Consider the following 26,216-nt stretch of genomic DNA (forward strand, 5'->3'; position numbering starts at 1 on the left):
TGAACTCTGTACAGGGGTGAGGGGGGGGGGGGGGGGGATTTAGCTATTGCAAGGTTAAAGTGAATGTGGCAAGTGAGGGATGTAAGTTTTGATTTATTTGGTGATGGTCTGAACATTAGTGACATTGCAGCTGGTATTCCAACTAATAATGATGATGACATCAGTGACACCACAGTCAGTTACTAGTTGACAATGTCACTTTAAATGGGTGGAAGAAGACTTTTTAAATTCATATTGACATAAGTCCATATGTTCATATGAAACCAGTTTTATCTTTTATTCCAGTTGGTTCTTGCCAAGCCCATTTCTATTTGTTTTCTTTTCGCTGAATGTGTTAAAAAACCATTAAACGATTTTTGTCCTAGTTTTACGCTAATTATAGTGTGATTTGCATTCAGTGTACAGGGGTCAACGAAAATGTGGAAGTGCCATTCATGTTTGAACATAAATGGAGATGCTAGCAGGTAGTACGGCTGTATTTGACCATGAACAGCACCAGTGCAATCTCCTTAATTGCAAGTATCAGCTGTGGTCAGAACAGTGTTTTGTGTAGTTGCACGTGCATTATGTTGGAGCTCAGTGGATTCAAACATTGGGAAATTGTTGGTGCTTTTATGGTAGGTGCTTCTGTAACCAAGGTAGCTGAAATGTTGGTGTTAAAGGAGATTTGGTATGAAATAATTATACTGAATACAGGGAAAGCAGAAAAACATCATCCGCTAAGTCAAAATGGAAGTGCGTGTTGAGTAATAGTGACAGACAGATGGTTATTGTAGAGGGTTATGATGAAAAATAAGAGGATGACAGCTGCAAATAACATGAAGGCAGCTCCACAAGCAGGGAACTGCAGAGCAAGGCGGAATTCTAAAACTACAGTACATAAGCACCTGTAACAGGAAAGTATTGTGTGAAAGCCATAAAATCCCAAATAGTCTTGTTTCAGTCTGTTTCAAACTTATGGTCAAGTTTACATCCCAAGAATTAAACATGGCAGAATTCCAGTGATGATTTGGAAGCTATATCATGGAATTCAATGGCCCCATGGTTATTCTGTGAGGTCTCATTACTGTAAAGGATTGTTGACCATTTTGGATGATCAGGTCCATCCTATGGTACAGCGTTTGTTCCTCTATGGTGAAGCTATTTCCAAGGATGATAGGGCCCCTGTTCATGAAGTTTGCGCTGTCCAGAACAGGTACTGTGAGCACGAGGATGTATTGTTGCATTTCCCCTGGCCACCACGGCCACCGGATCTCAATATTATTAAGCCTTTGTGGTCTACTTTCAAGAGAAAAAGGTGTGATCATTATCCACCTCCATCATCATTACCTGAAATTACCACTATCTTACTGGAAGACTGGCATAAGATGCTCTTCAAAACCATACAGTATATACATTTATCTAGATGACTGGAAGCTGTTTTGAATGCCAATGGGTTTCCTGCACCATATTAAGAATGATAATGTGTTGTGTTTTTTGGTGTTTCCCTATTTTTGTCAACCCTCCCATTAAATGCTGGTCTGGATTTAAGAGCATCATAAGGTAAATTTATACACAATTAAGAGAGAAAATGGATAAAGGAAAATGCTAAATGGAGTCGAGGAGTTCTGTTTTGTGTTGAGCTTAGGCTAAGGAACATTTATATCCAGTGGGACAAGTGCATAGCAAGACTACAGTCAGATGTAAATGCTTAAAGAAAATAAAAATGAAAATGAAAGTTATGAAGCAGAGGAAGAACAAAGAGATATAAGAAAAATGAAATGACTACTGACTATTATAGACTATACTGTATAGTGGAAGCACAGAAAGATGGGTTGAGGCATAGAGATGAACTGGAACATACTGACTCAGATTATGAAATGGCATTGTTTGCCAGGGTATGAAAATACACACAAAGCTCCATTAGAATCCATTTTTAACTCTGCAGCAGAGTGTACGCTGATATGAAACTTCCTGGAAGTTTAAACTATGTTCTGGGACTCGCACCTGCTACATCACTTGCACAGGCTGACACTGGGGTTACAGGGTGTGTCAGGCGGAGCATGTGAGGTAAACGTAGATGAAAGAAAGGGTGAAAGAAGGAAGGGCAAATTCTAGGATAGAGTGGAACAGCAAGGAAATAAGATACGAATCACTGTCTAGAGAAAGCTTCTCTAGACAGTAATGCATTATAGTAATTTAGTGCCAATGTCTTACTTGTAGTTATTATCAGTGTGTTGTTTGAACCAAAATAGAATGTTGTGCTCACAGAATTTGTACAGGTGATTCACATACAGTAGAAATATAAGAGGTCCCAGCACAGAATGAGGTTGTTCTGCTGCCATATTTGTATCTCCTTCTCTTGCTATCTCACCACATTGTAGCCCTTCCCTCTCCCTTTGCTACCTCCCAGTTCATCTCATTACTCCTCCCAATGGCAACCCTCACTGTAGTTGGGCCACAGGACTAAAGTGGAATGAGAACATATTGTTAAAGCAGAAAGATAGATATAAGGAAGTGGAAGGAATTCCAGCTATTTAAAGAGTGCTCTATAGGCTACAGGTTTTGTTTCATCCCACATCTTGCATTACTCTTACTCTTATAATCGACAATCTTTATTTATTTATTTACACATCAAGTTCTGTAGGATCAAATTGAGGAGCAAATCTCCAAGGTCATGGAACGTGTCAGTACATGAAATTACAACATAAAAGTAATAACAGTAAAAATAAAATGTTTATGAACCTGAAAAAAGTCAGTCCATAAGTTTATGTAAATGCAATCAACAATACAACAAGAATCAGCTTAATTTTTCAAGGAACTCCTTGACAGAATAGAAGGAGTGAGCCATGAGGAAACTCTTCAGCTTCGATTTTAAAGTACGTGGATTACTGCTAAGATTTTTTAATTTGAGTGGTAGCTTGTTGAAAATGGATGCAGCAGTATACTGCACACCTTTCTGCACAAGAGTTAAGGAAGGCCGATCCAAATGTAGGTTTGATTTCTGCCAAGTATTAACTGAGTGAAAGCTACTTATTCTTGGGAATAAGCTAATACTGTTAATAAGAAATGACAGTAAGGAATATATATATTGAGAAGCCCATGTCAAAATACACAGACTCGTGGACAGAGGTCAACAAGAGGTTCGTGAACTTACACCACTTATTGCCCGAACGGCCCGTTTCTGAGCCAAAAATATCCTTTTAGAATGGGAAGTTACCCCAAAATACAATACCATACAACATAAGTGAATGAAAATAAGCAAAGTAGACTAATTTTCATATCAAATGATCACTCACTTCCGATACCATTCAAATAGTAAAAATGGCAACATTAAGTCTTTGAACAAGATCCTGAATGTGGGCTTTCCACGACAGTTTACTATCTATCTGAACACCTAGAAATTTGAACTGTTCAGTTTCACTAATCATATGCCCGTTCTGTGAAATTAAAATGTCAGGTTTTGTTGAATTGTCTGTTAGAAACTGTAAAAACTGGGTCTTACTGTGGTTTAGAGTTAGTTTATTTTCTACAAGCCTTGAACTTAGGTCATGAACTGCTCTATTTGAAACAGAGCCATTGTTGCACACAACATCCTTTACTACCAAGCTAGTGTCGTCAGCAAACAGAGATATTGTAGAGTTACCCATAATACTAGAGGGCATATCACTTATATAAATAAGGAACAGGAGTGGCCCCAACACTGATCAGTGATCCCTGGGGCACCCCCCACCCCACCCCCCCACCCCCCACTCAGCCATATTTCACTCAGACCCCAATTCACTGCCATTTTCAACATTGTGAATAATGACCTTTTGCTGTCTGTGCAAAAGTAAGAGGTGAACCAGTTGTGAGCTACTCCACATGTTCTGTAATGGTCCAACTTCTTTTGTGATCGAAACCATCAGGTGCCTTAGTTAAATAAAAAAAATGTGCCTAGTGTTTGAAATCTTTTGTTTAATCCATCCAGTACCTCACAGAGAAAAGAGAATATAGCATTTTCAGTTGTTAAATGACTTCTAAAGCCGAACTGTACATTTGGTAGCAAATCGTGTGATATAAAATGATCAATTATCCTTACATACACAGCCTTTTCAATACCTTAAGCAAACACTAATGTCATAGAAATAGGTCTAAAATTGCCTATATTATCCCTTTCTCCCTTTTTATAAAGCGACTTTACTACTGAGTACTTAAATTGTTCAGGAAACTGACCATTCCTAAAGGAAAAATTACAAATATGGCTAAATACATGGCTAACATGTGCAGCATAGTACTTTAATATTCTGCTAGGCACTTCGTCATAACCATGAGAGTTTTTAGTCTTCAGTGATTTAGTTATTGACTCAATCTCCCCCTTGTCTGTACCACAGAGGAGTATTTCAGACATCAATCTCGGGAAGGCATTTGCCAAGAAACTTATATGATTCCTGTAGAAACTAAATTTTTATTTAATTCACCAGCAATGCTGAGATCATGATTGTTAAATACTATACATATATCTGATTCATCAGTAACAGAAATATTTTTATTATGAACTGACTTCATATCGTCGACCTTGTGCTGTTGACCAGATACTTCCTTCACAACTGACCATATGTTTTTAATTTTATCCTGTGAATTAGCTATTCTATTTGCATACCACATACTCATTGCCTTCCCAATAACATTTTAAGCATCTTACAGTACTGTTTGTAATGGGCTACTGTAGCTTGATTGTGACTACTTCTAATATTTTGATATAATTCCCCCTTTGTTCTACATGATATCCTTATCCCACTAGTCAGCCACTTGGGTTGCCTATTGCTGCTAGTACCCCATTCAGAATGTTCTAATGGAAAGCAAATCTCAAAGAGCCTGAGAAATGTGTAAAGGAAAGCATTGTATTTATCATCTATGTTATCGGAACTATAAACATCCTGCCACTCTTGACAAGGTTTAAAAAATTCTCTATTGCTACTTAGTTTGTAATTAATTTACATGTGACATTTGTTTGAGTACAAAAACCTTTTAGTATTAAAATTTGTGCATCATGGTCTGAAAGACCATTCACTCTTTTACTAACAGAATGCCCATCTAGTAATGAAGAATGAATAAAAATATTGTCTATGGCTGCACTACTGGTCCCCGGCACCCTGTTTGGAAAAAACACAGTCTGCCACAGATCATACGAATTTAGGAGCTGTACCAACATCCTTTTTCTTGCACCATCATATACAAAATTTATATTGAAGTCTCCACAGATAACTAATTTCTGGTACTTCCTACAAAGTGAATAAAGAACCCTCTCTAGTTTGAACAGAAATGCTCTGAAGTCACAGTTAGGGGACCTATAAACAACGACAATTAGAAGTTTAGTTTCACTAAATTCAACTGCCCCTGCACAACATTCAAATATCTTTTCAGTGCAGTTTTGTGATACGTCTACGGACTCAAATGGAATACTGTTTTTTTACATACATAGCCACTCACCCACCACACAAAGAACTTCTTGAAAAACAGCCAGCTAATCTGTATCCTGGTAAAGGAAGTCTCTGAATTGTCCAATTATTTAAGTGGTGCTCTGATACACCAATGATTTCAGAATCAACATCTATAAGCAGTTGACTAACTTTATCTCTAATACCTCTTATATTTTGATGAAATATGCTAATTCCTTCTCTACTTGTAAACATGATTTCCTCTGGAGATGAGCCCTTAGGTAGAGGGACTTCCTTTAAGCAGGTGTACCTATCAGCTGACTTCAATCTAAAAAAGGTGCAGCTCTAATACCAACTACTACAGGAATTTTTCCATGAGTGATCCCACCACCACCACCCACTGCACTGTCACCTATAAGCTTTGCCAGCCTCCCCTTCCCATACCTATTGAGATGCAGACCATGCCTAGTGAAACCCTATCTACTGATAAACCCAACTGGCACCACTGAAATGTGACCCATGCTGACCTCTGCCATCAGTGCCCTCTCCAGCCCCATGTTAATGTGCCTAGCAGCCACATTTAGATGTGGCCGATCATGGTGCTGAAATAGTTGCATGAAATGCGCATTAGTGCCACCAGTTTGAGTAGCTATCTTAACCAGGTCACGACCTACATCAAATTCCCCGTCCCTATCAAGACTGTTCCCTGCTCCACCTACGTACCTAATCCTCCTTCATAAAACTCTTACATAACTCCTCTATGCTGTCAGTCACTTGAGCCAACCCTGCACCAGGCTTCACAATGCTGGTGACCTGATGCTCACTCCCCAACACTTCCTGCAACTGCTGGCCCGCACCTCTTCCATGTGAACTACCTAGCAGTAGAACCTTCTTCTTTCTGTTAGACTTTGCAACTGACCTGGACCTCCTAACTGCTGAGGACTGCTGCATGTTCCCTACATCTACAGCTACAAGAGGCTCCTCTCCACTCAACTCTTGACAGTTGGTCAAATCTATTGCAAATATGCGAAGTATAACTGTCGAATACCTCCTCCGTCTAGCTGCCTTCTTGCCAACTGCCAGTTCCCATTCCCCACCACCCTTCATCCTCCTCAACCTATCTAGTTCCTCCTTTGCGTGTTGAACTGCACCTGAAGGGCACAGATCTTACACTTCTGTACCTCTGTTAACTTATTTCTACTACAGATTCTGAATTCCCAGGAGAGGATCTTGCTAGAATGCCCACTGGCTTCCCCGTTGCATCCCCCCCCCCCCCCCCCCCCCCAATGAAAATACTTTGAACAAATCCCACACTGTAACCCACTACTCACAAACCTATGACAGAGTCCACACTTCTCACTCATGGTAAAATTTTACATTTACTGAAAAAAAAAAAAAAAAAAAAAAAAAAAAAAAAAAAAAAAAAAAAAAAAACTATACCTCTACATTACCTAAGTTCAGTTACACCAATAGAACTTTAAAAAACTAACAATAGTGGCCTCAAAATTCTCTGTCTACTAAGAAAGCAACTACTTGTATTTATACTACTACACCACAGCTAGTACCAATACCAACAAAACTTCACAAAATATCAACTAAAACCAAAAATTCAAGCAGCCACTGGAACACTCAACGAAGTTAATATACTGAATGAAAATGTTACTGGAATATTTCACTAGAAACAATAAGAAAAGTCTGCTGAAAACTGAAACACAAAGTTTACTAAAAAACTTCAATGCACAGTAAACTCTAAAAAACACAGCAAGTGAATGTTTCCAGAAGTTTATTAAATCTTTATTTCACTACAAACAGCACTAAACACTGCAAAAACTATTAAATTTAGTAACTGTATAATAGTGTACAAATAACTTTGTCAGTACTTAGCTTTATAACCACTACAGTTGCAACTGCACGCTGCAAAATGTAAACACACTACTGCGGTGTGAGGCTTGGACAAACAACGTAAGCCCACTCATGAATAACAGACCACTCGAGTCAATAACACACAAAGAAAGACTGAGTTTAATGAAAATCCACTAATAAGTTACTTTTACAGCAAATATTAACACAAATAAACTTTGAAATAAGTAACTGAAGATTAAAACTTTATAAAATATTGACGAGCAGTTTCAACAGCAGTCCAGCCACACGTGATGTCACACCACCATCCTTCTAATATCCTCATTAAGTGGAATGCATTGCTCAATTTCCCATACTTATTTCAGTGTGTACTTCCCATTTAAAATTATTTTGGAGACGAACTTTTTGTTGTCTATACTCTGAAGGTGCTTACCAGATATCTGAATCTGAACAATTTGCGTACCTTTTTTTTCACATTATAGTAATTTAGAACCACAGTCTCACTTGCATTTATCATCAGTGTGTGTATCATCAGTGTTGTTCTCACAGCATTTGTACAGGTAACTCACATACAATAGAAATATAAGAGGTCCCAGCACAGCCTTGTGACACTCTGTATTTAATTGTTTCATACATTTAGTAGTGTTGAGCTAATTCGTTAAATGGTTTCATATTTTGAATAATGTTGAGTTAATTCGTTGAAACTATGTTGTTGCTCTTCAACCACTTGCTTTCATCCATATAGGTATGATTTTATCCAAATGTTAGATGTTCCTTTCCATGTTATCAAGCTGAGGTAATAGTTTAGTGTGTCTACGGTATCAGTAGCCTTAGAGAGATCTAGGAATATTCCAGTAACATTTTCACATGCATTACTTAGGTTTTGAAGTACTGCAGTGAAATGTTCAAAAATTGCTGTGTCAGGCAATCAGCTGTTACTGAAATCATGTTGTGCTATAGATACTAATTTGTGCTTTTTGACGAAGTCGAATACTCTTCTTTGAAAATTTTTTGTATGACACTAGAGCAATGGGCCTGTAGCCACTTCATTCCTTTTGCCTTTCTTAAATAGCAGTTTGAGTTGGCACTTTTTAGCCACGACATGAAAATTTCAGACAGTCTTATTGAAACGTGTTATAACAACAAAGGTGAGCTAATGGTTCAGCAATGAGATCTTCACATATATTAATAAGGCTGCCTGAGATGCCATCTATTCCAATGGCGTACTTCATTTTTAGCTCTTATAACTAATCGTACTTCTTTCTATGTTGCTGGAAAAAGAAAGCATGAAGCAAGATTTATGTTGATGTTTTCAGATGATACTGGACAGTTTTAGTGCAAGGTTAGAATTCAGCAACTAATTGCTCAGTTGTGTTGCTAGAATAAGTATTGAACACATTTTATATTTACACAGGGTCAGTAATTTCTTTACCATTACAGTACAATTTAATATTGGAGTTTTGAGGAGAATTGTTATCAGTGTGCAGTTACACTTTATTCAATACAGCTTTCATTTTGTTATTGGAACTACTTATACAGCAGACATTTGCCTTTACTTTGGGTTCTGTTATAAATTTTTTAAATATCATTTTTTGTTTTTTGAAATATGCAAGGTATTCATTAGGTACTATGGAAGACTTGGAGACAATCTATGACTTAGTTATAACTTGCAGTTTTTTTTCTGTTAAACCTTCAAGATGTGATCTTCTGTTTTTTTTTTTTTTTTCTTTTTTTTTTTTTTTTTTTTTTTTTAAATTGGAAATGTCATGAAAATGATTTGAGAAGACATACATAAATATGCAGAACTTTTCAAGTGTGCTTCAACATCTGTACACTTCAGTCCATGTTTCCATCCTTAGTAACAATCATTGTTTCCTTCCTTACTAAATTCTTAAAAGTGCTTAATGTTTTGATGGCTGGAGGCTGTTTGCATAGTTAAGCTCAGTGCTAAAGATATTTCAAGAGGCTGTGTATTGTGGTCAACCTGTGTTGACGTTTGAAGCTGCTTATTCATGTCTTCATTTGTTTATCAGTATTGTATCAATAGTGACACTGGATAAACTTGTGACTCTGAATGGAGAAAGTTGTATGTTTGTTGCCAATATAGCTGTAAGATCATAGCTGTTTCAAAGCTGTGCTGAAACCAATCTCCAAATATTATAACTGTTTTGCTCATATCCGTGAGACTGCCTTCAGGTTAGTTAAAGATTTTTTTAAATTTATTTCTTAATCAACCCAGGATTTCTCATTGGCATGCTGTAAGGACAAATAAAAACAGAAAAAAGGGAGAAAAAGAGGAGGTGGGTTGTGGACAAAGGGTAGAACCAAGAAGGGAATAGAAAGGCAGGAGCAGGGGAAAGATCAGAAATGTCAGGTAGCTCCAGGAAGATGGTTCAAGAGAATCAAGGGATACGGTCCAAAATGAGGCAGTTTGCTCTTGATGGATTGTGCATGTTTTTACACACACACACACACACACACAAGGTGGTGTAAAATATGTCATTTTAAGAGAGAGGTGGCAACTCAGCATTCAATGTTTTAATTCTTTCATGCCATCATATTTCCATGTGATTGAAATGGGTATCGCTTTTCAATGTAATGTACCTGAGGCTTGAAATAGTTTGAAGTAGTGCTTAAAACTTCCTTTTTGTGCTGCCAGGTGAAAAATGGATATTTCCTACATGTATAATATCAAATTATTTAAATGGAGTTATTTTTTATTTTTCTCTTGATAGAAAACTGCCTAAATGTCTTAAAAGCTAGAGAGCTACAGATTTATCACTGGCTTTTCATGTTTTCCTATGTCAATGCTACCCAAATGTCTTCTATTTCAGCAGTTGGTAAGTGTTGGTCTTTTTCTATCTCAACTTGTATTGACATTTATTTTTGAATTTAGCATGTACTTTTTCCCCAAATGTTGATTAGGAGATAATCAGAATTTTTTATGTCGGCTTTTTAATGTTGGAAAATTTCTCCTTTTTGTTTACAGGAAATTTATAAATCTGGATTTTTCTTCTTTGAAGATATATTCTATAATGATTTTCGTCATGAAAATAACATCGATTACAGTGCTGTTATTAGAGAATGGGCAGAAAGAAAGAAAATTGGTAATTTTGGAACTGCAGTAATGGAAGAAACTGCATTTATGGATCTGACTGTTCGTTTCGGTTTTCCTTATGTGTATCAGCACTTGGGAAATTGTGAACATCTGATAGTATTCAGTGATGCCAGGTGACGTGTATTGTATCTGAAATCCTACCTTATTTTCCTACAGCCTGAAAATTTTGCTTCTGAATCTTGACAAGCAGATTTGTTTTATCTGTTGTATTTCTCTCCCTCTCAGGCCCGTGACACACACACACACACACACACACACACACACACACACACACACACAAATCAAATCAAATATAGATGCACAAAAACCAAAATTCCATTGATGCTTTTGGGAAGTAAATGTTCAGAGACATGGAATTTATCCAACTTTTTACAGAACGGATGATTTAGATGAAAATAAGTGCAAGGGGCTCAAAAATACTTACACTAGACTGCAAGAAATGTTGTAATTTACTTTTTATGCCAGAACTCCATTTGTGAAGTGTATATGTGATTTATCACTTTTAAGGATCCTTTATAAAAGGTGCACTATGTTTTGCTCAGAAAAATGAGTCCATATTTCCAAAATATTTTGGAAAGATGTCAGACTACAATGAACCTACCATTAAAGGCAATTTGCTTGTTGCAGTTCTTGTAGATTGGTGTTATTACACCATTTTTGACTCACTCGGGAAATATGCCTTGAACTGTTGATTGATTAGTAAGGGCTATTGGTATCAAGTCAGTACAAGGGTTTAATATTCAGTATAAACACCATAGCTAGAAGACTTAACCAGTTATTGACTTGGTGGCTCATTAGGTAAGTGTCAGATTACACATTGTAAGGTTTTGGGTTCAGCACTCTGGTAGTCCTAAGATTTTTTTTCTGTCACTTATCTCTTCATTCACCTTATGCAAATTGTGAAATCGTGCCAGAATTCGAAGTCCACATTAACCCCTCAGCATGAGGCACTGAGTTACCTTGTTTTTATTATTTTAACAAGAACTTAAAACCCGAGTGTAATCAAGCAACTTATGAACAGACCTTTGAAAACTTAGCCTCTGTTATATCCATTACAGCATGGATAGTTAAGTTTTCAGCCATCAGAAAGCATCCAGTCCTACATTTGTAGCCTCGCTGTAATTTTTGTTGTTGTGGTGGTTACTACTAGATATTGTCTTTACTATGTGTAGCTTTGAATACTCGACATTGAAAAACACACATTCAGCCTGCATCCTGTTGCTTTTATGGCAATGATTTCCAAAATGGAAATCTATAATCATCCTGAGTTTGACATTGAATTTAGTGACTCAGAAAGTCAAGAAGGCTGTTATGTTACTTCATTATGGACTGAAAGTGAGGACAGTTTATCACATGGTTGACAATTGTTTGCTAGTGGTATGACATTTTCTGTGCTCCACCCAGCTCCTCCAAGATTATTGTTCACAGGAAACCATTGTGAAATATGTGTTTCAACTTCATATCTACAAAGAAACTAAAAAATGAATTGTTGGTTTCAGCTCAACTTTGGCTGACTGACTTTGATGGACGTGCTCATAGTCGGAACCAGCTATCAAACACACACCTGAAGGTGTAAGAACTTTACAGTGGGCGTGTTGTCTTCTGACACCCTTGCTGACTGATAAAAATGAGATATCATATTTTAATTTTGCTGATCCCGTGCATAAAACAGAATTCTTTGTCAAAGTGAACTAGTGAACATAGTTATCAGTAATACACTGCTGGCCATGGTAAATGCAACAACAAGAAAGACAAGAGGTAGCACAACAAAATTTATTTTGTAGATAACATGTTGACCAAGTATCAAATGATTACGTTTACAGACGTCTGTGGCATGTGGTTCCTGCCAGAATCAGTAGCCAGAGTAGCCGCCATTGTTGGAGATCACCGCTGCCACACATCTCGGCATTGAGTCAAAGAGACGTTGGATGTGTTCCTGGGGTACAGTAGCCCAAGCAGCTTCCACACGTTGCCAAAGATCATCTGGTGTGGCAGCTGGGGATGTAATCTGGGTCACTCGTTGAGCAACCATGGACCTCATATTTTCTATCGGCAAAAGATCTGGAGAGCGAGCTGGCCAGGGAAGCAATTCAGTCTGGTTATTAACGAAGAACCTTTGGACAATGCGTGTCACGTGTAGTCGCGCATTATCCTGTTGAAATATGGCTGTGGCCGAGCCCTGAAGGTAAGGAAGGACAACTGGCTCCAGCACCTCGGATATGTAGCGCCGGCTATTTAAAGTACGGGCAATGCGTACTAGAGGCGTGCGAGAGTAATATCCAATACCGCCCCATACCATAATACCCGGTGCAAGACCAGTGTGGCGGTGCATAATGCAGCTGTCCAGCAGCCTCTCTCCACGGTGTCTCCACACTCAAATCCGACCATCGTGGTGCTGCAGACAGAAGCGTGCCTCGTCAGTAAAGACAACGGCATTCCATTCTGCCGTCCACATCCGTCTGTCATCACACCATTGGCGACGGAGACGTCTGTGGTTCTGCGTCAATGGTAGACGAAGCAATGGACGTTTTGCAGACAGACCACTCTGCTGTAAACGGCGTCGAACGGTACGCGCAGACACTGGATGACGCGTTAGAGACGCAATGTGCTGTGCTACGGTTCGGGATGTCACTGAGCGATCCGTCACTGCCGTGCACACAATTTGCCTGTCAGCACGTGCAGTGGTGCACTGAGGTGAATGCTATCGACCACGTCGGTCTGTCGTACCCTCCTGCATCCGACGGTCACGTATCCACATTACAGTTGTTTGGTTTCGTCCAACACGACTAGCGATTTCTCTGTACGATAATCCACAATCTCGGTAAGTCACTATCCTTCCTCTGTCGAACTCGGATACTGGATCAAAAGATGTTCGCTGTTTTCTACGAGGCATAACCGATCGTCTTGTGAAACAACCACAAGGTAAACACACCTGCCGAACGTACACTCATCGAAATCGCCAAGCCTCAAATGGCGCTACGAGGTGGCGCCACAGGCGCGCGTGATGTGCGTCTGCGCTGAAATTCTAATCGGTCGCATATATCATCGCTGCAAACTCGTGGTGTAAATTTCACTCGATTCGGATGCTTCCTTCAGGGTGTCGCATTTACGGTGGCCAGCAGTGTAGTAAGAAAGTGAGGAACATACAGCAAGGTGTGAAAATTCACAAAACAAGTCATAAAAGGAATACATAGAATAAGTGAAAAACATGTAAAAATCACAGCAGCCCTATTGGCTGGGTGTTGAACTGCTTTGACAGCTGTGGTTCACTTGACATGACACTGCACTACCAACACTATGCAAATACTTAATTCTGCAACTATGCATGATGCTACTCGTGTCAGATGCTGTATCAGCCCCCTCAGGAGAAATGAAGCACCAATGTCAAGGAAACCAACAGGGAAATGAAAATGTCATTCAGAATGTGTTTTCTTCACCGCTGGTTGTTGTGTCAGTCATTCGCCGTGGTTGCAGTACTCGTAACTTGGTCTCAGCCTCCACAAGATTTTGAAGTCTTCCTGGGGTTGTGGACAGGTATGATTCTTCTTTGAATACATACACAGGTTTGACTTTGTTGGGGGAAATAGCCATTGCATTGGTGTTCACAGAGATGTCCAACATCTGCATACCTTTTCGTAACACACGATACAAACCAGTGTTGAAGTGGTGGTTTCGTGCTGTCAATACAGAGCCTGAGATGGAAGCAGTTGTCTAGATCTTGAAGCACATAACAAGGTGGTGTGCTGTGATGGGAAGCCTTTGAAGGCCAGATCTGAGCAGTATGGTCACTAAGACAATGTTAGACTTCTGACTGGGCTCGTGCGGGTGTATGCAGGGCATCAGTGTCAATGAAATCATGCGGAAGATGTCGATATACTAGCCTCGTGGCCAAAGAGTTAATGTCAGTTCGGTAGCAAAGGACCGTAAGAAGAGCCGGTGTCCAAATTGTGTCACGTGACATGAGCGCCAGCTTCACGGAGCCGTGCCGACACTCGATCGTGCCGTTGCTAGTGGGATGGTAACTTTTAGTCTTGTGGTGGACATACCCAGTTCTTGTAGTGGACATACCTGCTAGACTTGGCAAGCTGTCTGAACTAGTCCATCTCAAATTGCTGAGCATGATCAGTAATGATACGTGGAGGGCAACCGAATCACACTGACACAAGTTGTAGAGTCCAGTGTTCAGTAGTAATGTTATGATTCGGCTCTGCCCCTGGCCAGCAGGTGAAATGATCTGTCATGGTGAATAAATAAAATTTACCATTTGATGAAGGAAGCAGTCCCAATACATCAATGTGAACATGCAGAAAACATACAGTTACATTCGGAAGATCACCGGTTGGTGCATGCATGTGGCAAAAGACCTTACACTGTTGACATTGTTGTTCCCATTCTCGACAGTCATTTTCTGTCCCTGGTCAAACCGAGCATTGAGACATCAGATGACAGATGGGCACACATTGTGGATGCTGTGGAAAGCTCGTATTCTGAATGCTGATGGAAGAAATGATGGGAAGGTCTTCCAAGGGATATGTCACAGAACAGTCAGGCATCTTCTTCTGGTATATTGACAAGTTGCAGTTGTAATGCTGACATAGCATTGTCATCGAATGCTCGGAGCCCTTTATCATCTTTTTGCGCTAGGACCAGTGTGGAAAAAGTTACTAGGGCTTGTCACACTGTTGACATGAGAATGACAGTCGGCCACCACATTATCAATGCTTGAAATGTCAGTACTGAACTGCGCTATGAATTCGAAATGGTTGTAATGGTGAGGAGAGCATTTGATGCCGTTTCACTTAAATGCATAGATCAACAGTTCATGGCCTGTGAAGACTGCAGATACTCGTGCCTCAGTCTGTGGTTGAAAATATTTAACAGCTGTGTATATTGGCAAGAGCTTGTCATCATAGGTGCTCCACTTCTCTGACATGGCGATAATTTGTGAGAGAAATATGCCAGGAACATCTGATCATTGTTGTGGCACTGTGCTGATAGCCATAATAGCTTGTGTCCACTACTAAAGCTAGGAGTGCATCAAGCTTGAGATATGCAAGGAGTGCTGCATCAGCCATACTCTTATTTTGTGCCCTCTGATGTGGAGCACATAGTCTTCGTCCACTGCACTAGGAAACTGCCTTTCTCTTTAGGTCCTACTGGTACTACAGTCAACGGTTCCTGCAATTGTGGTGCGTGAGGTAGGTGTGGTGATAAAAGTTCAGCAAGTGTAGAAGCCAATATATTTTCTTGATTGTGGTTGGCCTAGATAGCTGCAAAATTTCTTCAATTTCCTATGTTAAAGGTAGAGAGCACACAGATGAAATTCTGTGTCCCAAGAAGGTAACCTCAATTTACACTAAAATGAACTTACCAATGTTTGACATGACTCCGTAATGATCGAATTGCATGAACACATCCTACAGGTGTTGTTGATGTTGTTCTGGAGTGGCCAAAAACACAAGCACATCATCCAGGTACACATGACGCAGACACAGAGCAGATGGCCTTGAAAACAGATTCAATAAACTTTTGCCATGTCTGTGGTTCATTCCATAACCCAAATGTCATATACATGCTTTCAAACAGTGTGAATGACATTATAATTACAACATTTGGAATGTCTTCTTTCTCCATTGGTATGTGCATATAGGCTTTTGCACAGTGCAATATACTGAATATTGTTGCACCATGTAATGCATAGTTATAGTCCCTTAACAATGACACAGCATAATGGTCAGACACGGTTGCTGCATTAAGTGCATAATAAACACTGCATCCATTCGTTGTTTTGATATAGTGCACCATATTGTGCGGTATTTGCGTAGGCACTCCTGGGGTTTCACAAAAAGACTTAGTAGAGAAACATACTCACCCTCTTGTGCCTGTACGAGTATCGTGTAGTGGATGGCTGTGCTACAGTGAAACAGAGTGACAGTTAACTTGGCACTGCTGTCAACCAATCGGGCGTTCACCACATCCGGCAATAAGTTGTAATGTGCCAAGAAATATGTGTCGATTATAGTTTCTGTAACGTCTGTGACAGTAAAATTCCAGGTGGATGGATGGTGTGACCTAAGTTCAAGTCCATTCTCTGGATGTTGTAGGTCACGATAGTCAAATTGTTGGCAGCTGGTAGACAGAAGGCAGTTGGTGGCCTGCAGTGATGCTTTGGAGAGTGTGGTAGGATACTCTGGTCCAAACCATTGTCCACCAGGTATTTCAGGCCAGGACTTCTGTTGATAATGAAAAGACAATGAGATGGTGATGGGCAGTTGGTTGCTCCTATGACTGACAGATGCCGGCATTTGGATGAAGGCCAGGTGCTGTACATTTTTGTGCTTGCTCGCTGAAACTCCAGTGGCACCAACATACAGCCTGCTCACCTGAGGAGATTTAGTGTTGCTGGCTGACGGGCTCCTCGAATATCTGCGGTAGCGCCCTCTTGTTTCTTATAGTGCCACCTTATGACAACAGCCCACCAACCTGCAAGCATAATGTTTCCAACTTTGCTGCGAGTGAGTTGTAATTGGCACGCAGTACTGTCACTGTGGCTTTTGTACTACTGCATTGTGCCACGACTGTGCAAAATTGGGCTGGGTTGATGGCTTCCTGTATGCAGTCTCCCAGTTCTGCCACAGTGTCCAATGACAAATTTGTTTGAGATGCCACAATTGCCTTTACTTGTGGTAGTAATCTGCCACTCCACAGAGTGTGTAATAGACAGAGTGTGCAATAAGTATAACGACGATATCTACCTTGCTGCACAGATGCTTTAGATATTGCAATGACTTAATGTCTCCATTATTCTGTTGCTTAAGAATTTGGCATATACTATTTCTCTTGTGAGGCAGTGACTTTCCATATCAATTCTGTCATTAAGTTCTCTTAGAAATTAGCCTCCAGGGGTCCAGTGATGATGCGTTACACCTCAGCTGCGAAGTGGTGATACAGTTGGCTCACTATGAGGGCGAACTTTGTTGCATCAGCTGTGATTTTGCTGTAGCAAGAACTTGCTTTCACCTGTGAAAACCACAGTACGGGGCTATTGGGCCAAAATGGAAGTAACTGTACCTCTAGTTTTGACACTGTTGATTCTTCTAACATCCCATACACTTCTTACAAAATCAGTTGCAGTTCAGTTCCTTCCAGCCCATATCGGGGTTACCACTTGTTGCTTTCAGCTCAACTTCGGCTGACTACCGTATTTACTCAAATCCAATCCGCACTTTTTTTACAGGTTTTTTTAATCCAAAAAACCGCCTGCGGCTTAGAATCGAGTGCAAAGCAAGCGGAAGTTCTGAAAAATGTTGGTGGATGCCGGCACAACTAACTTCTGCCGTCGAATATATGTAGCGCTACACAGGCATTCTTTGTAGGCACAAAGATAAATACTGGCACCAAAACCTCTGCGTCAGTAAATAAATTTAAAAAAAGGTGGAAGACGAGCTTTTTTCTCCGCCCTGAGTTTCGACCACTGCATTTTCATACATTATCCAACAAAGTAAATACAAATTCTGTATTGTTCATCTTCGAATGTAGCAGCATTTCAATGTACTACGAAAATCCGACTGGCAAGACTGTTTGGCATGTTTGTCATAATGGCCAACTCTATGTTCTGAATTTTTTCGTACCTGTGAGAAGAGATAGTTGCTAATATGAACTTTTATGAAGTATTCTCTTCACCATAAGAATAATACGAATATAAACATTTTGCCATGTATTGTTTCGTGTTTGCTGCTATCTCATTTAAATCCTGTCTGCCTAATAAACTACGAAACTATAGTGAGACAACAGCAAACGCGGAAGAATATACATATCATGTCATGTTTATATTGGTATTATTCTTAGGCCTAATAGTGATACAGTCAGAAATGAAGCATGGCAAATGACTAGATTTTTAAATCTAAGATGATTCTAATTTCTGTGCAGAATGTAATGTACTAAAGAGGTGCCTGCAAAGATTTTCAAACGGAGAAAAATTTTCGCTTAACTATCGTTCAGAACATCTTCTATCATACGCCGTCTATTATTTGGTTCTTGTTGATCATTATCAAAGGAAGCAGCAGTGTAAGTGACAACAAATAGCAGTCTCTTGCATTGTTTCGCTAATGAGACGATTCCTCTCTCTCTCTCTCTCTCTCCTCTCTCTCTCTCTCTCTCTCTCTCTCTTTTAAGCGGCGGTAGCGTGCACAAAAGCAAGCGGTGACAGGCCATAACCACGCACTATCAGAATGCGACAAACAATGTATGACACAGTACAGTAATGCATTTTCAGCTTAGAGTGACGTAAACACCTATAACAAAGAGAATGGCACTTATCAGATCAAAGAAAAATAAGCAATCAATTCAAACCAGACGAAGCACGTGGATAAGGAAGGGTACCCGTATAAATACAGACGGACCGCCTGACGCATAGCAATGACTACCTGGTAAAGCTTAACTGCTAAGCTTACAACTCAAGCCAAACTACTGTAGCTGTATCGTCATTCATTCGACCTAAATTGTGTCGCATATTACAATGGACTAACTTTATTTAGATTTGGAGATGCGGCCTAAAACTTTTCTTTCCCCTTGAATTTCGAGTCTCAAATTTCAGGTGTGGCTTAGATTCAGGAAAATTTTTTTCCTTGATTTCGAGTCTCATTTTTCAGGTGCGGCTCAGCTTTGAGTGCGGCTTAGATTCGAGTAAATACAGTAACTTTTGCTTGGACATGTTTATTAGCAGAAAACTAGCAATCAAACATTCATCTGGAGGTGTAAGAACTTTATTTTTGGTGCATCGTGTACTGATATCCTTGCTAATCGATAGAAAAAAGATCCATATTTTAACATACTGATCCCTTGCAGAAAACATAATTCTTTGTCAAAGGGAATTAGTGAAGCTGGCCGGTGTGGCCGAGCGGTTCTAGGCGCTTCAGTCTGGAACCGCGCGACCACTATGGTCGCAGGTTCGAATCCTGCCTCGGGCAGGGATGTATGTGATGTCCTTAGGTTAGTTAGGTTTAAGTAGTTCTAAGTTCTAGGGGACTGATGACCTCAGAAGTTAAGTCCTGTAGTGCTCAGAGCAATTGATCCTTCCCCCCCCTTTTTTTTTAAATTAGTGAATGTAGTCACCAGTAACAGTGAGAAAACAAGGTGCAAACAACAAGATATAAAAATTCACCAAACAAGGAATAAAAGGAATAAATACATAAAAACACAGTGCCTCTGGCAGCTGGGCATGCAACTGCTTTGACAGCTGCAGTTCACTTGGTTACATCATGTGACACAGCACTGGGAGCACTATGTGAACAATTAATTCTGCACTAGTTCATGACAACACTAGTGTCAGGCATTATAGAGTTTAAATGTCAGCCTAGTAGAGCACTGCTGTGTTCAGACAAGTCTGTGGGTTGTGACAATTCCTTATTAGAGATTTTGTTTTTCAAACTAACATCTATTACTGACCTAAACAAATGAATATTATTATGGAGATCAATAAATAATTCAATGATTAGGGCCTGCAGGTGAATGTCAAAAACTCTCAGTTATTGGCATTGATAACTGACTCTTCTTATCACTCCTATGTAAATAATATAAATAGTACACTGAAGAGCCAAAGAAATTGGTACACCTGCCTAATATTGTGTAGGGCGCCCCCGAGCACGCAGAAGTGCTGCAGTATGACATTGCATGGACTTGATTAATGTCTAAAGTAGTGCTGGAGGGAATTGTCACCATGAATCCTGCAGGGCTGTCCATAAAACTATAAGAGTACGAGGGGTGGAGATCTCTTCTGAATGCATGTTGCAAGGCATCTCCGATATGCTCAATAATATTCATGTCTGGGTGTTTGGTGGCCAGTGGAAGTATTTAAACTCACAAGAGTGTTCCTGGAGCTACTCTGTAGCAGTTCACGATGTGTGGGGTGTCACATTGTCCTGCTGGAATTGCCCAAGTCTGTCGCAATGCGCAGTGGACATGAATGGATGCAGGTGATCAGACAGAATGCTTATGTACGTGTCACCTGTCAGAGTCTTATCTAGACGTATCAGGGGTCCCATATCACTTCAAATGCACACGCCCCACACAATTACAGAGCCTCCACTAGCTTGAAGAGTCCCTTGCTGACATGCAGGGTCTATGGATTCATGAAGTTGTCTTCATACCCGCACTTGTCCATCCGCTCGATACAATTTGAAACGAGATTTGTCCGACCAGGCAACATGTTTCCAGTCATCAGCAGTCCAATGCCAGTGTTGATGGGCCCAGGCGAGGTGTAAAGATTTATGTGGTGCAGTCATCCATGGTACAAGAGTGGGCCTTCAGCTCCGAAAGCCCATGTCGATGACATTTCGTTGAATGGTTTGTTCACTGACACTTGTTGAGGGCCCAGCATTGAAATCTGCAGCAATTTGCAGAAGGGTAGCACTTTCGTCACATTGAACAATTCTCTTCAGTAATTGTTGGTCCCATTCTTACATGATCTTTTCCATCAGCAGCTATATCAGAGATTTGATGTTTTACCAGATTTCTGATATTCACAATAAGTTGGGAATTGGTCGTACGCGAAAATCCCCACTTCATTGCTACCTCGGAGATGCTGTGTACCATCACTTGCATGCCAACTATAACACTATGTTCAAACTCACTTAAATCTCTATAACCTGCCATTGTAGCAGCAGTAACCAATCTAACAACTGTGCCAGACACTTGGTTGCCTTATATAAGTGTTGCAGACCACAGCGCCTTATTCTGCCTGTTTACATATCTCTGCATCTGAATACACATGCCTATACAAGTTTCTTTGGTGCTTCAGTGTATATTGGCAACAGAAACTGGTAACTAATTTGATCTTTGGTGAGTAAACTATGGTAAGTTTGTATGTGAAAATATCAGGTGTAGCTTGTATTTCCCCATATTTAGCTGTCAAGAATAGTCCCTAGCCAACCATTAACAATCTGTCTATATCCTTTTTTTAACCACTGCATTGACTTAGGGGATGTGGAACAGAAATACACTCAAACAGAATATTGTTGTTACAGAGGTCAATAAGATTTATACAGTCAAGTGTCTGTGCAACATAAATAATTAACAGCATATTCTTTGCATCAATTTCAGTTAATCAGATGAAACAAGTAAGTGTAGGAATGTACATGATAGCAACTCCTGGACAAAATTTGGCTATTTTTGGCAAATAGCAAAATTAGAAACATTAGACTGAAGTCCATTTCTCAATGGTGTGATTTGGTTTAACAAACTGCCTAACTCATCAGTAACATGAAACAAAAATAATTTTAACAGGAATTTTAAAAAATTTTCAATAGAAAAATTTTATATTCATTTAAAAAAGTTGGGAATTCTGGTGTAGTGCATAGCCCAGATACAAAAGCCCTAAATACATTTTTAATTGATTTTGAGTTGGGCACATAGCTGTACAGATTTTTTTCAGTTCCTATGTGATGGAATAGGTTTCAGGGTGCAAAATCCACTGTAAATCATTGATAAAGGCTGTAGAAAATCATGTTCGGTTGCTAAAGCCACTAAGTGCACGTTGTTTTTGACTGCAAAGCCTCCTAAATGACCAATGCTTGTGAAAGGGACCAAGTTCGACAGGCACAGTGGTCACCATATCATGTCGGGATGCCAAACTACAGACTTACCAGTCTAGACATTCAAAGCTGTCTTTCAGTTTATTACAATTATAAGGTATATTTTAATTATTCAGAGCTATTTTGGCTGCTCTGTAGTGAATGCAATATGCATCCATGAAGCTCTTGTTGCTGGCACATTGTCGAAAAATGCTCCGATAAATACTGTTCAGCTGATCAGCAGTGTGTTTGTTGGTGTATTTACATGAGAATTTCGTAGAAAATGAGTGATTTTGTGGGTGGTTTAAATGAAGAAGCTGGTACAAATGGAGTGGGAATAATTGAAATAGTAGGAATTCTGCAAGAATTTGAGTCTGTAGCAGTAGTTACAAATGACCAGAACCAAACTGAGGGCGACAGTCCCTCCCAGAAATGGAAAAGGCACCCTGATCAGTGAAAGAGAAATATTTCCAAATCAGAAAGATAAGAACATGAAAAGTATTACTAAAGCAGTGTTATGTAGTGAAAACTGTGTTGACATTAATTGTTATCACAGAATCTCAACTAATTTGTGGTACAGTCTATGTTCTCCTCTACACAGTGGTGTAGTCTGACCAATTTAGTGGACAGTTCCTGTAAAATTGAAACTCGTAGCTGTATGGAAACAAAGGAAAAGTGTAGTGCATAGGAAAAGTGTAGAAAATTTGTATTAAATGCAGTAGATATCGCAGGGAGCAGCAAGGAGTGCACGTGGCCGCATGTAGTTATACTATGCACTTCATTTATACAGTTGCCAGATTGCTCACAGTTTCAGTTACACTGAAGTTGTCCATTGGGGAGAATTGAGCAGCCACTGGAGAAAGGAGTGAAATTTTGTATCAGTCATGTGGCTTAATCACTCCTTTTTATGTACACTACTTGATTTTTTAACTTAGCTTGTCGTGCTTATCATCCCTTTTATTTTATCTGCGTGTACAGATACTGCTTCTACGTACTTGAGTGTGGGACTTTGTTTCAGATACAAAGCAAAGGCTTTTCCAAAGAAGCCTGATTGTAGACATCCCTTTGTAAACTAAGGTGTAATGAACCTACCATGCAAGATGTAAGAAAAATTCACCAGATGCTTTACAAGAAAAGAACTCGAGAGTGGCAGAGCAACTACACAGCTCAACATGTCTCTACCATGTCCCCTAAAAGAAAATCTGGTGAGGACGAAGAAAGGAAATGAACCATCACCAACCATTTTCCTTTTCCAAAAAAGAGGCATGAGGAGATGGAAAATGTTGCTGTTTGCAAAGTGGCTATTTTGTCAGTTTTACAGATTAGAAAGAAATATTTTGTGGAACAACCCAGTAAACCTTTACTGGATTGTTCCACAAAATATTAGACCAAGACGCAGTTCTTACTGGAGGCAACAGGAGAACAGGGTGTATAGGACCTGGGACAACTGTGAGATCCAGAAAAAACCCGGGAATTTTTTTATCCAGGAGAAAACCGGGATATTTTTAGAATTCCGGGAATTTTTCATTGTTTTAGTTTTCAGTTAAATTTTTGTAATTTTGACTGGTAAGAACCGATACTCTAACAAAGGATATTACTGTATCCCGCTACTGCAGAATAACACTTCAACAATAAAACATAAGCGAGAGAAAAAAATGAAAATAAATTCACCATGGAGCTAGAATAGGCGGGTCAGCTTCTGTTTCTGGATGTCCTTGTGAAGAAGAAGGCGGATGGCACCTTCAGCCACAGTGTGTACCGAAAGCCAACACACACACACTTATACCTACAGGCCAACAGCTGCCACCACCCAGCACAAAAGACCGGTGTGCTTAGAACACTCGTACACCGAGCCCAGACACTGTCTGATTCTGACAGCCTGGCAGGGGAACTTGAACATCTTCAAAAAGTGTTTGCTAACAACGGATTCTCATCCAGGGACATCCGCAGAGCTCTACATCCCACCAGACGTCAGGATACACCGGAGAATGAGCAAGTAGAAGAAATCAAGAAGCTGGCATTTTTACCGTATGCCGGGCCTGTTTCTGCCAAGATCCGCAGAATACTAATGAAACATAACATCAAGAGTGTCTTCTGCCCACCTAGCAAACTCAGGGCTTTACTTGGAACAGTCAAAGATGACATAGGCTTAAGGATGCCTGGCATTTACAATATTCCTTGTGAATGCGGTATGTCCTACATTGGCCAAACGACCAGAACGGTGGAAATCAGATGTAAGGAACACCAGCGACATACCAGGCTAAGGCAGGCCACAAAATCAGCAGTAGCAGAACACTGTCTAGAGTTGGAACATTCCATGGATTATGAGAACACCAAGGTCATGGTCCAGACCCCAGGTTCTGGGATAGTGTCATGACTGAATCTATAGAGATAAAGAGGGCACAAAACCTGATTAACTGGGAAGCAGGATACCAGCTAAGCACTGTGTGGAACCCGGCATTTGAACTTCTGAAGCAATACCGGAGAAAATATGTTTCCAACACCAACAACGAGCTTCAGACATCCGGACACTGTGGGCATGAACCAAGAAGGGAACACCAGGAAGCCTCAGCCACAGTCGGAGGCGGCCAGAGCGGGCGCGGACGGAATAGGGAACGTCCAGAGCGGCAGGGGAGCGCCACTCACGAGCGCGGACCGAGAAGGCAACACCAGGAGGCCACGACCGCAGTTGGAGGTGGCCGGAGTGGGCACGGACGGAATAGGGAACACCTAGAGTGGCAGGATAGCGCGACTCGCGGGCGCAGACCGACTGGGGAACGGCAAACAGAACACCAGGCACCGGGCAGGCATAAATATGCGACCCGGTCCAGCAAGCAGCCAGTCTCAGGGATCACCTGATGAAGACGTCAAGTAATGACGTCAAAATATCGTGTTTGGAAGATGCTGATATCCGGCAGAAAACCAGATTTCCACGAGATGTCATCAAATGCCGGGAAAGTCTTAAGAAATTACATTACGAAAATAACTTAAATTGCAAAGGAAATGCGCCGTATATAACAACGACACACATTGCTCGTACAAGCGTCTGCCAATTGAAAACATGTCAAAGGCTTTAGGAAGACTATGCAGTGCTTCATAACAACAAATTACCTCCAGTGACCGTGAAGTTGCATCTGTTTACATTTGATTTGTTTTAGCAGTTATGCGCGGGCTCATGCACTTGCGCAGTTGAGTCATGTTTAAGTAGCAAATTATCCCGCGTCTGGCAACAGGAATGTGGCTGTTGGCTGTGCAAGCAGTCGCAGCAAGCAGCTAGATGCTACCAGGAAAAGGAGACGCCAAATTCGTATTCTTGAGGAAAAAAACTTATTTCACAAAGCACCTAGCATCCAGCACATGTTTGTCTAGCGCTTATTCATATGATTTTGACACGCTTCCATGTTGGTTGTGGACATTTTTGAACACACTTTAAGTTGTTTTCTGAATGAATCATAAGTTGACTTTTGAATGCATGCGTAGTGTATGTGATGTCTCTGTCAGGAGAATCCTCGTCGCATCTAGAAATAAACTTTTCGCGGACAAAAGGGGACGGGGCTATACGAGCTGAGGGAGTAAAGCCAAACGATTGAATGTCAATCACTGTCTGATTATGTGGTTGATTGGGTTTGTGAAAGATCAGCATTGTTATAATTACTAGCGAAATCCATAGATTCAGACTACCAGAATGGAAATAAACGATTGACAGGAATAACAGGTGAGAAAGATCATGTATTATCTTCTCGGTGTGTCCAAGAAAATGAAATTTTGACAGGAAATTTTTGGCCAGATCACTACACTAGTACGGACCAGTAGTACAGTCCCCGGCTAGCAGCCGCGTAAGTTCTGTTCTGGAAGTAACGCAGAAAACGTGTTGTTCAAGCACATAATAACGCCTAACCGGGAAATAATCGGGGGATAACTAAACCTGTGATTCTGGCAGAGTTAGTGAAGTTAATCGGTGAACAAATTTTGACAGTGGTAGCAATAGCTACAGAACTGGTGATGACAAGATTGTTTGTTAGAACGAGGAAGGAGAAGAAACGGTGACATCATGCAAATTATGGAAGAATATGGCGATTCCAAATTTATATAAAAATTTCGTAATACTACTTTTCGATCTCATGCTTGAGAAGCTGGTGCGTATAAATGAAAAGTGAAACTATTTTCTAACATCAAGCATTTTGCTTGTAGTAGGCCAAACACGCATTTGATATTGGTACTTATTGGATTATATTCTGTTGTTTTATAAAAATGGCCATTTGTGCCAAA

General features: G+C 40.2%; 1 protein-coding gene across 1 annotated transcript in view; it reads left to right on the forward strand.

The window, feature by feature from the left end:
• The window catches only part of LOC126088102 (snRNA-activating protein complex subunit 3-like), a 156,556-nt gene that overhangs the window by 105,532 nt on the left and 24,808 nt on the right, over positions 1-26,216 (forward strand). The window contains exon 4 of the mRNA XM_049906198.1: positions 10,249-10,490. Coding sequence (XP_049762155.1) covers positions 10,249-10,490 — 242 coding nt within the window. The remainder of the gene's footprint in view (positions 1-10,248; positions 10,491-26,216) is intronic.

The sequence above is a fragment of the Schistocerca cancellata genome, chromosome 6 (assembly GCF_023864275.1).
Source record: "Schistocerca cancellata isolate TAMUIC-IGC-003103 chromosome 6, iqSchCanc2.1, whole genome shotgun sequence".
In the NCBI taxonomy this organism is placed as follows: Eukaryota; Metazoa; Arthropoda; class Insecta; order Orthoptera; family Acrididae; genus Schistocerca; species Schistocerca cancellata.